This window comes from Bombina bombina, chromosome 1, assembly GCF_027579735.1.
Source record: "Bombina bombina isolate aBomBom1 chromosome 1, aBomBom1.pri, whole genome shotgun sequence".
In the NCBI taxonomy this organism is placed as follows: Eukaryota; Metazoa; Chordata; class Amphibia; order Anura; family Bombinatoridae; genus Bombina; species Bombina bombina.
In genome coordinates this window covers 992953275-992966296 of record NC_069499.1, presented here as the reverse complement: position 1 = coordinate 992966296, position 13022 = coordinate 992953275, and the positions used below count along the sequence as shown (strand labels likewise).

Here is a 13022-nt window from a genome sequence, read left to right as displayed (position 1 = left end):
CACTACAGCCCAACCGCATCTAATAACCGTTGGGGGAAGATAACGAGGGATTCACAATGGAAGACTTCGGCATCATTATACAAGCTCTCTTAAAAGAATATGAGGGGATGATGGCTGAAAGATTTGCTCAATTCTCGAGGCTTGCATCCGCTGACCCTGCAGACAAGACAGGAGAAACTGAGAAGGCTGAATGCATAGACCAGCAGCAGCACTTATCAGGCAACCCTTCGGATCAAGATGGGGGCATACACATCTCACTTTACACCGCCCCGGGGGGTTCGGCTGGCTCCCAAGAGCGGGACACGAGCCAGTTACAGGAGCGATCAAGGACCTGCCACAATTTTGCCTTCAGCCCCTATACTTACCCTTATACAAGGTAAATTGCCGTTGAGTCCTCCTAACATCCTAGCCCGAGGGATACAGCAACGATTAGTCATGGCTAGTGGAGCTAGACCCTCTGGGCTGCAGCTGCTTCCTATCCCCAGATGCCAAAGGGCATCTGACTTTTACAGGAACAAAGCACTTATTGCCCCTGTGTCACCAGAATCGTATAGTATTTTACTGAGGCTTGTAACAGATTAGTGTAGCATCAGGGCAGTTGTTGCAGAAGATTTAGCACCTCCGCAGCTTTCATTATACTCTCGTGGAATGAAGCATGATAATAGCTTACCCCTCACAACCTACCTCTACCACGAGATCCGGATCGCACTTCATGAGGACTATCATTACTTTTCAAATGGAACTCACGTAAATGCAAAGTGACTGACCTACAGTACCCTTATAGAAAAGATGGTCAGAAGTTTGGACTAAAGACTAGGTGTAGGATAGCTGCACACTAAATATGTCAGTTACGAGACTACAGGATACATGTGTTCTCAAACCTGAATAAGTCAGCATATTTCCACTTGAGGAACCTCTAGTAGAGAGGATTCCCTGGGCGCTTCCACTTAGTTTTGCAGTATTTTATTTTAATAAGCCTTATCATCAGATGTAGGTGTGTGGGTGTATACATATGTATATATATGTCTGTCTGTGTGTGTATTCATATAACTATTTTGCTAGAGATAAAGGTTAATAGATCTCCTACTACATCTATGTTATAGAGGAAGATAGACCTATTTATGTTTTCACTTACACTAGAGTCACTCATGGAAGTTAGTGCTCTGATTTCTACTATGAATATAGCCTTTGTTTCTTACGCTACTTGAAACCAGAAGATGTCTGAAAATAGATTTATATTTAACATTGTTCATCTGTCAATAATTTAGTTGAATGATTATATGACTTCTCTTTCTGAGTCCAGGAGAGGCCCTTATTCATCTCATTCATATGTTAAAATTTGACTTTTGGATATATTATACCATATAAACTTCCAAGGTTCTTATGACACTGATAATCAAGGTCTAAGAGTGGCCTTAATATGATATGGAGGTTAAAAAGAAACAAAAAACGGAGAGATTTGTTTACTGTTTTTATATATCTTTACAGCTCAGGTACTGAACAAACAACCTTTAGATTTTTGTTATGCTGGCGATACTTCAAGTTGATGATTTGATTGATCCAGATCTATGTTGGAATTTTATACATTATATATTTGTACATTCATCTTCATATAGATTGATTTAGAGTGGTCCTGATTTATTCTATTTTTCTTATGTAATGGATCAATATTTGAAGTGAAGTACTCCTTTGTGTTATTTCCCTTAACTATATGTACCTCTAACATTGTCTCGCAATAAAAATATTTATAAATTAAAAAAAAATTACATGCCCTATTTAAATCATGAAAGTTTTGTTCGGACTTGACTGTCCCTTTTAAGGACGAGTGGAACAGGATTAGATTCCTCTTCCTGTCATCTGCCTTTTAAGGATCCCGCTTCCGGGCTCTCTATGGGGGTGGGTTCTCTTTTCTCATCCCTACTTGGTTGGCACAAATTTTACGCTTGCCACATGTAATGCTAGCCCGTGCGAGGATAGTTCATTGTTCATAGAGCCGCCGATATGAGGATGGAAACTCTCTGTTAAAAAGGATTTGCAACCTATCGGATATTTGCTTTTCGGCCGGTGCTTGTCGCCGCAGTTGCTGGAGCGGCTATCTTGGTCCGTCTCCTTCGCGAAAATGATCGAGGTGGAGGGTCTCCTCGACATTTTTCAGGAAGGAATCACGGCCTTCTGGGTTACAGGCCCGTATGGTGCTCTGACAGTTATAACTTCTAAGTCTAGTCTCTTTTCCTCTCCTTTAAGGGAAATAGTTTGGCTATCTCTACAGTTTCAGAGGCCAAGGGTGCCTTCATACTGTAAGATAAGGAGAACAATTCTAAGCTCGTATTTTTGCTCCTTTAGTTCTGATAAAATCCCAGCATCAGAGGCCTCCGCTAAATCAGAGCAAACCAAGAGTTCTTGGAAGCCGGCTCAGTCCTGGAATAGATCCAAGCAGAGCAAGAAGCCCGCAGAGACTAAGTCCGCACGAGGCTTTGGAACGGCGATCATTTGGATCTGTCTCAACAGATTTCTCTGGACAACCGGTCAAGAGAATCGCTCTCTTGGTGGCTCTGTCCAGACCACCTGCCCCAAGAGACATCCTTTTTAAGACCATCCTGGGTGACTGTGACTACGGACGCAGTGTGTCAGGATGGGGAGCTGTTTGGGGCGCCAAGACATGCAGGGCCTGTGGACGCAGGAGGAGAGCTCCCTGCCGTTCAACATTCTAGACCTTCGGCAATATTCAATGCTCTGAAGGTTTGGCCCCTACTGGATCGTCCCAATTTATCTGATTCCAATCAGACATTATAGCCTTGGTGGCTTACATCAACCATCAGGGGGAACAAGAAGCTTCCTGGCATTGAGGGAAGTATTTCTCGGATTCTGGGGTGGATGGAGACCCACAACTGTTCGCTGTCAGCGATCCACATTTGGACAGGTGGGGAACGCTGGAGATAGATCTCATGGCGTCTTGTCTTAATACCTAGCTACCCAGATATGGGTCGAGGTCCAGGGGTCCTCAGGCGGAGCTAATAGATGTATTAGCGGTGCCTTGGAGGTTCAATCTAATTTCTCTTTTCCTGCCCTTACCACTTCTTCCTTGAGTGGTGGCTCAAATCTTTCGGGAGCAGGCGTCCGTGATACGGATTGCTCCATCGTGGCCTTTGCGGATCTAGTGGGGATGTCATCATCTCCTCCTTGGAGGTTACCTTGTCACTGGGATCTGCTTGAACAAGGCCTCTTCATTTATCAAAATCTAGATTCTCTGAGGCTGACTGCGTGGAGATTGAAGGCTTAGTCTTAGCCAAGAGAGGGTTTTCTGAGATTGTTATCGATACTCTCATTCAAGCTTGTAAACTGATTACTCGTCGCATCTTTCATAAGGTGTGGAGGACCTACTTATTCTGGTGTGAAGAGCGTGGTTTGTTCTGGCACAAAGTAAAGGTTGCCAGGATTCCTTCTTTTCTCCAGGTTGGACTGGAGAAGGGCCTCTCAGCTAGTTCCTTGGACAGATTTCAGCCCTGTCTGTTTTACTTCACAAGAGGCTCGCTGAGCTTTTGTTAAGGTTCTGACTAGAATCAGGCCGTTGTTTAGATCTAATGCTCCTCCTTGGAGTTTAAATCTTGTTCTTAAGGTTTTGCAACGGGCTCTGTTTGAACCTATGCATGAGGTTGACATTTAGTTTTATCTTGGAAGGTTCTTTTTCTACTAGCTATTGCTACTGTGAGTAGAGTCTGTGAGATTGCTGCCTTGCAATGCGACCCTCCTTATCTGGTGTTCCATGCTGATAGGGCTGTTCTGCAAACTAAGTAAGGATTTCTTCCTAAGGTTGTGTAAAATTGTGGTTCCTTCCTTATGTCTTAATACTCCTTCATTGAAGGAATGTTTACTGCATAATCTGGATGTGGTTCGTGCCTTGAAGTTCTATCTTCAGGCTACGAAGGAATTTAGACAAACTTCTCTGTTTATCTATTCTGGGAAGCGTAGGGGTCAGAGGGCCTCTTCGACTTCCTTATCTTTTTGGTTGAGGAGTATCATCTGTTTAGCATATGAGTCAGTGGGTCTTAAGCCTCCTCAGAGGATTACTGCTCATTCTACGAGAGCAGTGGTTTCCCCTTGGGCCTTCAAAAAAAGATGTGCTACCTGGTCCTCCTTACATACTTTTCCAAATTTTACAAGTTTAATGTTTTTGCTACTGCTGAAGCAGCCTTCGGGAGAAAGGTTTTGCAGGCTGTGGTGCCTTAAGATTAGGGGCCTCCTCTCATTTTTTACTCTCCCGTTGGCATTCAGTGTCCTCTGTAGCTTGGGTATTGTTTCTCACAAGTAATCAATACAGCTGTGGACTCTCCCTGTATTAAGAATGAAAACATAAATTATGACTTACCAGATAATTTCCTTTCCTTCGATACAGGGAGAGTCCACAGCTCCTGCCAGTGTTCTCCGATGGGCAGAGCTAAATTTTATTTAGTTTTCTTCTGGCACCTTTTTCACCCTGATATTTCTTCTACTGTTTTTCTTTGTTACCTCGGCAGAATGACTGGGGGATGAGGGAAGTGGGGGAGTTATTTAAGCCTTTGGTTGGGGTGTCATTGCCTCCTCAGGTTGTACAAACAAACAGGTTCTGTGTTTCCCACATGTAAGGAGTGCAGCTGTGGACTCTCCCTGTATCGAAGGTAAGGAAATTATCTGGTAAGTCTCACACACACACACTCTCTCTGTCTCTCTCTCTGTCTCATAACTGCATAAAGAACAGGACACATGCAGGAACTGTTAGCACTTTAACTTTGTCTCAGAGATTTTTTCAAACCCGCCCCCTAGCCTTTCCCAGTGTGCAAAGCTGTTTATTCTGAATGTAAGACGTTAGTATGAGCATTGCATCATTTTGTTATTACAGTACTACATTTCTATGTTAGACCAAAAGAAAAGGAAACAGATTTATTCTAGAGATATGTTAAAATATTTTTTTTTTTATGCAGCTAATTTGCAATGCAGTTTTCAACTATATTATAAAACATTAAAATTATTTTTATTCTTTGGTTAACCAACACATTGCAATTGAACTGGTGCCTTAGTGTAACTGTCTAATTTAAAATTGAATTTTATTTAAAAAAAACGACCTGCAGAAAAATTTTCACTAAAAAAAAATCTCATCGCAGAAAGTGAAGAAAGGTTCTGCCTTTGGGCTTGTAAATGCCCTCAGCTTAAAGAAACATGTTGTCCAACCTAAATGGTAATGAAAAAGTAGGGTAGAATAAAAAATAATAAACAAAAAGGCTTAAGATCTTTTCTAATCTGGCCTTTTCCTGGTCTGTTATTATCCGTCCGGAAACAAAAATGTACAAATTACATTGATATTTCAGCATAATCTTGTGGTATTTACACATAATTTTGCAAGATTTTATAGAAATTCTGGCAATACTAGGAGAGGAATGATAACGATTGCCCATGGCTAAGAGATTGCTCTCTCTGGCCTAATACCCAGGACAAGCAATCCATTGAGGCACTTTAGTTTTTAGTGGTACTTATATAATATGCAATCCTTTAACTTATTTATATGTATAATATGGATTATTTAACATATTTATTATACTAAATAAAGTAAAGTTTCCTTAGTGTTTTGTTAAATTGAGCAGTCATGGCCCCTTTTCTTTTCTCTTGGCATATCAGCCTCCAGTCAGCTGCCTACATGGACATGTATAGTCCCTCTATAATAGACAACAACCATTTGGAGTGTAAACTCACTAAGTCCAAATTCTTTGAGGCACCGATATTTCATGATAGAATATAAACTTTGTTGTAAGAGTCTTCTTGAGTCTGGTTACACCAGTCTTCCATGTTTGTGTACTAGCAATTAATACATACTTAAAATAATGATGGTCTTTGGGTAATATCCTGATATGGTCTTATCTGGTCTCTCTTGGCATAGTGAATAAAGATGGCGGACCAGCGGCAGCGCTCTCTCTCTACATCAGGAGAAAGTCTTTATCATGTACTGGGACTAGACAAAAATGCTACATCTGATGACATCAAAAGATGTTACAGGTATGTAATATATTTAAAATGTATTACTAATACGTAATTAATTTTATCCTGTATTCCCTTGATTGCTGCCTTGTTAATTTTTCTAATTCTGGCCCCTGAAATTCCTGTATATAGGAAGCTGGCACTAAAATACCACCCAGACAAAAATCCAGATAACCCAGAAGCATCTGAAAAGTTTAAAGAGATAAACAACGCACATGGGATCTTGACAGATAACACAAAGAGAAACATCTACGACAAGTATGGCTCTCTGGGCCTGTACGTGGCCGAACAGTTTGGGGAGGAGAACGTCAACACTTATTTCGTACTGTCTAGCTGGTGGGCTAAGGTGAGTATTAACTGATTAGAGGTTTGTGAGTATCTGTAGATTAACCATTTAAAAATGTGAGGAAACTGGAGTATCAATTTTCCCACAGTGTATAATCGGGTTTTGTAAACCGTTTTGGAAGAATGTTTTTTCCTTGATTCTAATATGTTCTTCATGCCATGTATTTAGCTCTGGTGTATAATTGTCATCTCATTTCCCCTCAGGCTCTGTTCATGTTCTGTGGTCTAATCACGGGCTGTTATTGCTGCTGCTGCCTCTGTTGCTGCTGTAACTGTTGCTGTGGAAAATGCAAACCTCGGCCCCCAGAAGGGGAGGAACAAGATTTCTATGTATCACCCGAGGACCTCGAAGCTCAGCTGCAATCTGATGAGAGGGGTGAGTGTTAATAAAGACAACCTTTAGAAGAATTAGCTCTGTGAGCATAATGCAAAATGTTCAGTGTATTCTTGTCTTCAAGTTTAAATGTAAAACAAAAAGAAAAATACAATAAACTTTAGTGGGGCCATAGGAGCATCTTTGTGACATGTATTGGCACATATGGAGTACCTCAGTGATCTGCACTGGAAGTTGGAGAACTTGCTAGGAGGAAATGGGTTTCACTGGGATCATCTCTGATAACAATTGAGTATCTCTGAAATGTGCAGGAATAATCCTGAAACAAGTGAAACACATTGTGATTCGTTGTAGACTGCTCCTGGGTACCAGCACTGTACTCAGCAGAACTATCACTGGGATCTGGGCAGAATCCAATAGGACATCCATTTATGCCTGTGCCAGTCTGGTACCCCCAAGCTAGTTGTGTTGGCCCAGTAGAGTATCAGTCAGAAAAAGGCTGCACAACAGGTCAAAGGTAAAGTGCAAATAGGTTTATTGTAATAATAAAACCATGACAGACATGAACAGGTAGATAATGACGCGTTTCGCCCACCCAGTGGCGCTTAATCATAGACTAGCTTCCTGTCCATGTCTGTCAAGGTTTTGTTATTACAATAAACTGATTTGCACTTTACCTTTGACCTGTTGTGCAGCCTTTTTCTGACTTTGATTCCTTTAGCGGTTGGTTCCCGCTTCACGAGGCTTTGCACATTGCCTGATTTCTTTGAATTGAGTTTTGCCTGCATTTGGATGACGTCAGCTTTCTGCGACACCCCCTCTCTCTCCGGTAGAAGTTTCACATTGACCGTCTACCCAGTAGAATAACCCCTGGCAGTATAACATAACAGTGCCTTCAGGGGGTCTGTGCTATTAGTTCATGCCGGGAGGACCAAGGAGGATTGTAGACATTTTAAAAAATGTTAGCCAAATCTACTTTTTTTTTTTCTGACACAAAGTATGACAATACATTCACTGAACAGTATGCATGTGTCAAAAATAACTATTCTTTTACTGGAATATAATGAGCTACATAAACTAGCTCTAATAGGATCACACTGTTAATTATGTTATCATGGTATTGTGAATCTCAATACCACTTTTTTTCGTTTAACCCCTTTGCTGCAACATTTTCTAGATCTATTAATCCCATGAGTGCCACGGATGACTACAGCATCTTCTTGCTCTAATAAGTCCTTTTGGAGTAAAAATGTTAGATTAGTGCTTTTCTATCAGTCATTAGCAAATCAAAGGAAATCACTATATGCACTTAGATTTATTTTTAATCTGCATCCAAGTTTTTTTTTTTTTTATTATGATTTTTTTTATTGAACTATTTTGAGCTTATTTAGGGGATAGAGAGAGTAGGGAGACTGTTCAATTGTTTAATCCCCAATGCAGACATGTAAGTATACTTTTATATGCTAACCCCCAATGCAGGCACATGCCATATAACTAATACAGGCATGTGTAATATACATGATGCACAAGTATGTTGACAATACTCGTTGATGTCTGTGGCACAAGTGCAGTTGGAAGTTATCTTAGAGGCCCTGATATTCAAAACCTCTCTGCTCAGGTAAGATATTCTAAAATTATTCTCCAGCACTGCTAGATCCCTAGTGGAATATTCAAAACGCAGGGGTGTTTCCTGCACTTCTGTATGTGAAGGAGAGACAAGCCCAGTACAATATAACACTGCATGACATGACAGTTCTGCTGCATTTACACTTTATTTCTATTTTATATAAATGTACAGTTCAGGTTAAATTTTATTACATTTAAACTTTGCACATTCTATTTTGTATTTTATTTTGTATACAGCAATGTATTTAGGATTGTGATTTTACAAATTCTGATTAAGCTTTCACAGTTTCTGTGCACATTTAACAAATTAAGTTTAATATATATACACACACACACACACACCTCTTTTCTAAGTTAGTTTGCATTTTGCATGTCTTTTTTTATTTAAATTAAAACTGAAAAACTGTCAGCTTCAGTTTCCCATAGAGTGTCCTTACTTTCTATGGGTCAGATAATCAGACATTCTCTAGTTTGGAGAGAGAATATAGTGCTGACTTCACAGAGCCAGAACTCACTGAATTTTCTAAGAAAAGCGGAGGAACCTGGAAATCCCAGAGAGATGAGAGATACCTTCCATAGAAAGCAATGTAGCTCTCTGGGATACATTTCACGTGAGAGAGAAGGTAACTGAAGAACCCCTGGGGCTGATATAAAGGCTCTGTTTGCTAGATCAAAACTTTAATGTATTAAAGGGACACTGAACCCAAATTTTTTATTTCATGATTCAGATAGAGCATGAAATTTTAAGCAACTTTCTAATTTACTCCTATTATCAAATTTTCTTCATTCTCTTGGTATCTTTATTTGAAATGCAAGAATTTAAGTTTAGATGCCGGCCCATTTTTGGTGAACAACTTGGGTTGTCCTTGCCGATTGGTGGATAAATTCATCCATCAATAAAAAAAGTTCTGCCGAGTGCTGACAGAAAAAAAGCCTAGATGCCTTCTTTTTCAAATAAAGATAGCAAGAGAAAGAAGAAAATTTGATAATAGGAGTAAATTAGAAAGTTGCTTAAAATTACATGCTCTATCTAAATCACAAAAGAAAAAAAATTGGGTTCAGTGTCCCTTTAAATTACAAATTAGTGCAAAGCTTAAATGCAATAATGCTGAAAGTATCTGAAATGCATATTAATATAAAATGCACAAAGTGTTCCAGCAGAGCCAGGTATCTCCTAGCCAGAAACTGGAAAACCAAAAAAGCTCCATCTTTAAATATGTGGAAACAAAGAGTCTCAGACTTACTTGATATAGAAGAATATTATTATATTAAATATGCTGAAATGGCCACTCTATGGGGTCAATACCTCAATAAATAATAGCTCCCATGCAACAAGGCCAAAGGGACAAAAAAGGGGCGAAAATAGAATTATGAATGAAGAACTAGTTGTATGTTATAAGTCATGGTGGGTCGTCAGTCACACTATATCCTTAACAAACCAAATAAACTGAACAGCATCTTTATTATTTTCTTTTCTTTCTTCGTCTTTCTTTTTTTCAGAGTTTGCCTCTCCTTCCTATGATTAGTTGATACTTCAGATACCACTATATGGAAGGGATCTTAGAAGTAAACTCCTTTTCTTTTTACAGATATGATTGTAAAATATTACTGATTATTGACTAATGTTTCAGGAAGCTGCGACTTCCACTCCGTACCTTACATTATGCAAATAAAATCGGTGTTATAAAAAAAAAAAAAATACAATGCACAAAGTGTAACAAAACTCATATCATTCAGTGCTATATTGCACTGGGCTTGTCTCTGCTTCACATACATAAATGAGAGCTCTTGCCGTGCTGGAGAGTTCCAACCTTTTTCTAGTGAAAATTCAGTGCGTTCAGCCATTGTGAAGTCTGAACTACAATTTCTCTTCAAGCTGGAGAACCTTTGAATATCGGTGCCTTAGTGTTTACTGGGTCGCTAACAGGTACAACCAGGCAGTGTCTGGGGGCCATTTGAGGAGCTGAAGTCTTCACGATGGAGTTGCCAAGCCCATAACTGCTTAGGCAAAAGTTTTACAGCATACCATCTACTTGTCCGCAGCACGGCTAAAATAAAAAAACACTGCCTGCCCCCTATGTCCCGAGCATTGGGATAAAAATTACACACCGCTGCATAGTTCTGTTGAAAGGAACTGTACTCTAATCTGAAGGTCTGCTCTGATCTCTTGTCACATTATTTCTTGCAGAGGCTGCAGATGCTCCAGTGTTGGTACAACCCAGTTCTGCTACGGAGACAACGCAGCTCACCACCGATTCTCATGCCAGCTACAACACTGATGGATTCAACTGAGTGTATGCGGGTCCCCCATAACACTAGGATTAGAGAAGAGGGGGAGGACTGAAAGGGACCCACACCCCCTCTGTTTTACCATCCCCCAATCCCCTCATCTGACCAGCTTGTACCTGCTCCCCTCAGTACGGTGACTTGGGGGGCCGTCCAGGGGCTGCCGCATGCTCAGTGCTCACCCTCCTCATGATCAAAAAAATGTCATTTATTTTTTATTTTAGGTCTTAATTTTATTGGATTTTTTTGTATGGGGACCTGTTACTACCTCCTCCCCAGCCCCACTCCTTACTGTGTCATACCAGAAATAGCCCTTAGTGGATCACAGAGGTGTGTGGCCCTCTTATTATTGCTCCCTTTCTGTGTTAATTATCTCTGTCGGTGTTATTTTTTTTTTTTTTATCTCCTATACTCTGTTTCCTAGGCTGTCTGTGTTTGTTTCAGCTTTACTGTATTGACCTCCCTTTATCTCTTCATGCCTCTTGTAGTGTGTTCATGAGGGCTATTAGCTGTATGCTCCCTGCACTTTATTCCTTACGTCCCCATTGTTTTAGTATAAGATGTAAATTATTCTAGAATAGCTCAACTCTCTGAAACGTTTCTTGGTTTAAGTACTTCTAGATTACCACAGCAGCTTCATCTTTAGATACCTTGCTTGTGGTGTACATAAATAGACAGTCTGCGTAGAAAGTCAAGTGATGCCCCTGTATTGTTATCATGGGATGGGCACTGACCCAGCAGCTTTTTGTAGTGCAATATGCTGCAGTGTCCCCTACCTTTCAAGGCTTAGCAATTAACCTCTGTATGACCAGCCAAAGTTATCATGGTCAGATCTAACCAGCAGGTTTCTATCTTACCCATGTACATGTTGCCCTTTACAGGTTTGGACATTTCATTCTGAAATTGTTGATATAATTTACTGTGCAATGTAAAAAAAAAAAAAATACCATAGGGTAGGTTGTCTCTTTTGGTGACTGGTGCAGAGTCTGGTGCAGTGACCATTATGCTCTTCTGTGCATAGTGTTTGCAGTGTGAGCAGTGCCATATTTATTTGTATATAGTGTCGGTAGTCTACGAAGAGCTGTATTTATCTGTATATAGTGTCAGTAGTCTACACAGCGCCAGTTTTGTATGTGTGTCTGTGTGTGTGTGGTTGCTGTATGGTGCTGGGAGTATATAAGTTACTGTGCCAGATAATGCAAATGTCTCTGTTCCCTCTTGCTACATGTTATTTCAGGTTTTAGCAGAGCACAGATTCTTAGCTCAGATACAGATTTCAAACTGATGTTCTTTACAAGCTTCTTATATTCCAGCCAGCAGTTTACCCTAGATATGTAAAACAAAGTGAATTGATAATTAACAATTACAGAATATTTTGATCCTGGTGACAGTCACAGCAGATGGTCTTTATGTCTGACCTGGCAGCGTTAATACTGCATGTATGACACTGTGAGACTATATTGTCCCCACCTTATCTGAGGGATCCTGCGGTATAATGTATTGCTTTGACTTTTACAAACCAATTCCCAGTAAGGGAAGTCTTTGAAAGTCTGAACTTGACAAACAGCAAAGTTTCCCATTTTAAACTAATTTTATTGGACTTGCCATTTAATAAACAGACGGGACCAATAAGTCTCACAGTGTTTTACTTTTGGGTTTTCCTGATTATAGGCTCACAAATCAATTTAGTAAAAATATACTAAGGGTGACTTCCTTTGTTTTTCCTGATGACTGTTTAAGTTCCAGTGCCACCTGCATTGTTAGTGCCCAATACAGTTGAATGTTTGGGGTGCTGGGGAGAGAAGGGGTGATATGGAGGTCCCTCTGAACATTCACAAAGAAGAGAACCACGTTCCATTTGTAGCATGTCATTATGTATGTCTGAATATTACCTTATGTGAATCAAACTGAGAAGGATGTTAAATTATCTGAATCACACTGTAAAAATAAATGTTTCAGTGCAGGAACGTGGTACTGCCTGCTGTGTATCATTGGAACAGGGTCTCGAAGTTAACACCAGTCTGAGAGACACGTTTTATATATTGTTTCTTGAACACCTTGTGCTTTAAACATAACACTACAATGAATTTATTTTCTATTACATTCCTTGTGTCAGTGCATGAAGTAGGCTATGTTACTAGACAAATGAGTTATGTTCCCATTTGAAAAAAGGTAAACATTTCAAACAAACTGTTTAGCAGGAGACCCATGTTCCTCACAACCCCTCCTTTCTCTCTTCAGTTATGGGAATTTCTGTTTGGAGAATTACTGCTTTCCTTAGAGATTTACCACTTTATTTTCCTCTTCATACTTCCTGCCCACTTTACATAGCATAGCATATCCTGTTCTATGCTACATAATTATATAGTGTATTGCCCAGATTTTTCTTAAACAGGAAAAGTACACAGCTGCATTCATTACTTTT

At 40.0% G+C, this 13022-nt stretch overlaps 1 protein-coding gene across 3 annotated transcripts in view; it reads left to right on the top strand.

Moving 5' to 3' along the window:
- DNAJC5 (DnaJ heat shock protein family (Hsp40) member C5) overlaps positions 1-12568 on the top strand; it is a 41139-nt gene extending 28571 nt beyond the window's left edge. For all 3 annotated transcript variants that reach the window (XM_053711537.1, XM_053711591.1, XM_053711650.1), the window contains exons 2-5: positions 5909-6024; positions 6139-6352; positions 6556-6727; positions 10500-12568. In XM_053711537.1, the coding sequence (XP_053567512.1) occupies positions 5918-6024; positions 6139-6352; positions 6556-6727; positions 10500-10603 (597 nt within the window). In that variant the 5' untranslated portion in view covers positions 5909-5917 and the 3' untranslated portion in view covers positions 10604-12568. The remainder of the gene's footprint in view (positions 1-5908; positions 6025-6138; positions 6353-6555; positions 6728-10499) is intronic.
- The last annotated feature ends 454 nt before the right edge of the window (positions 12569-13022 follow it).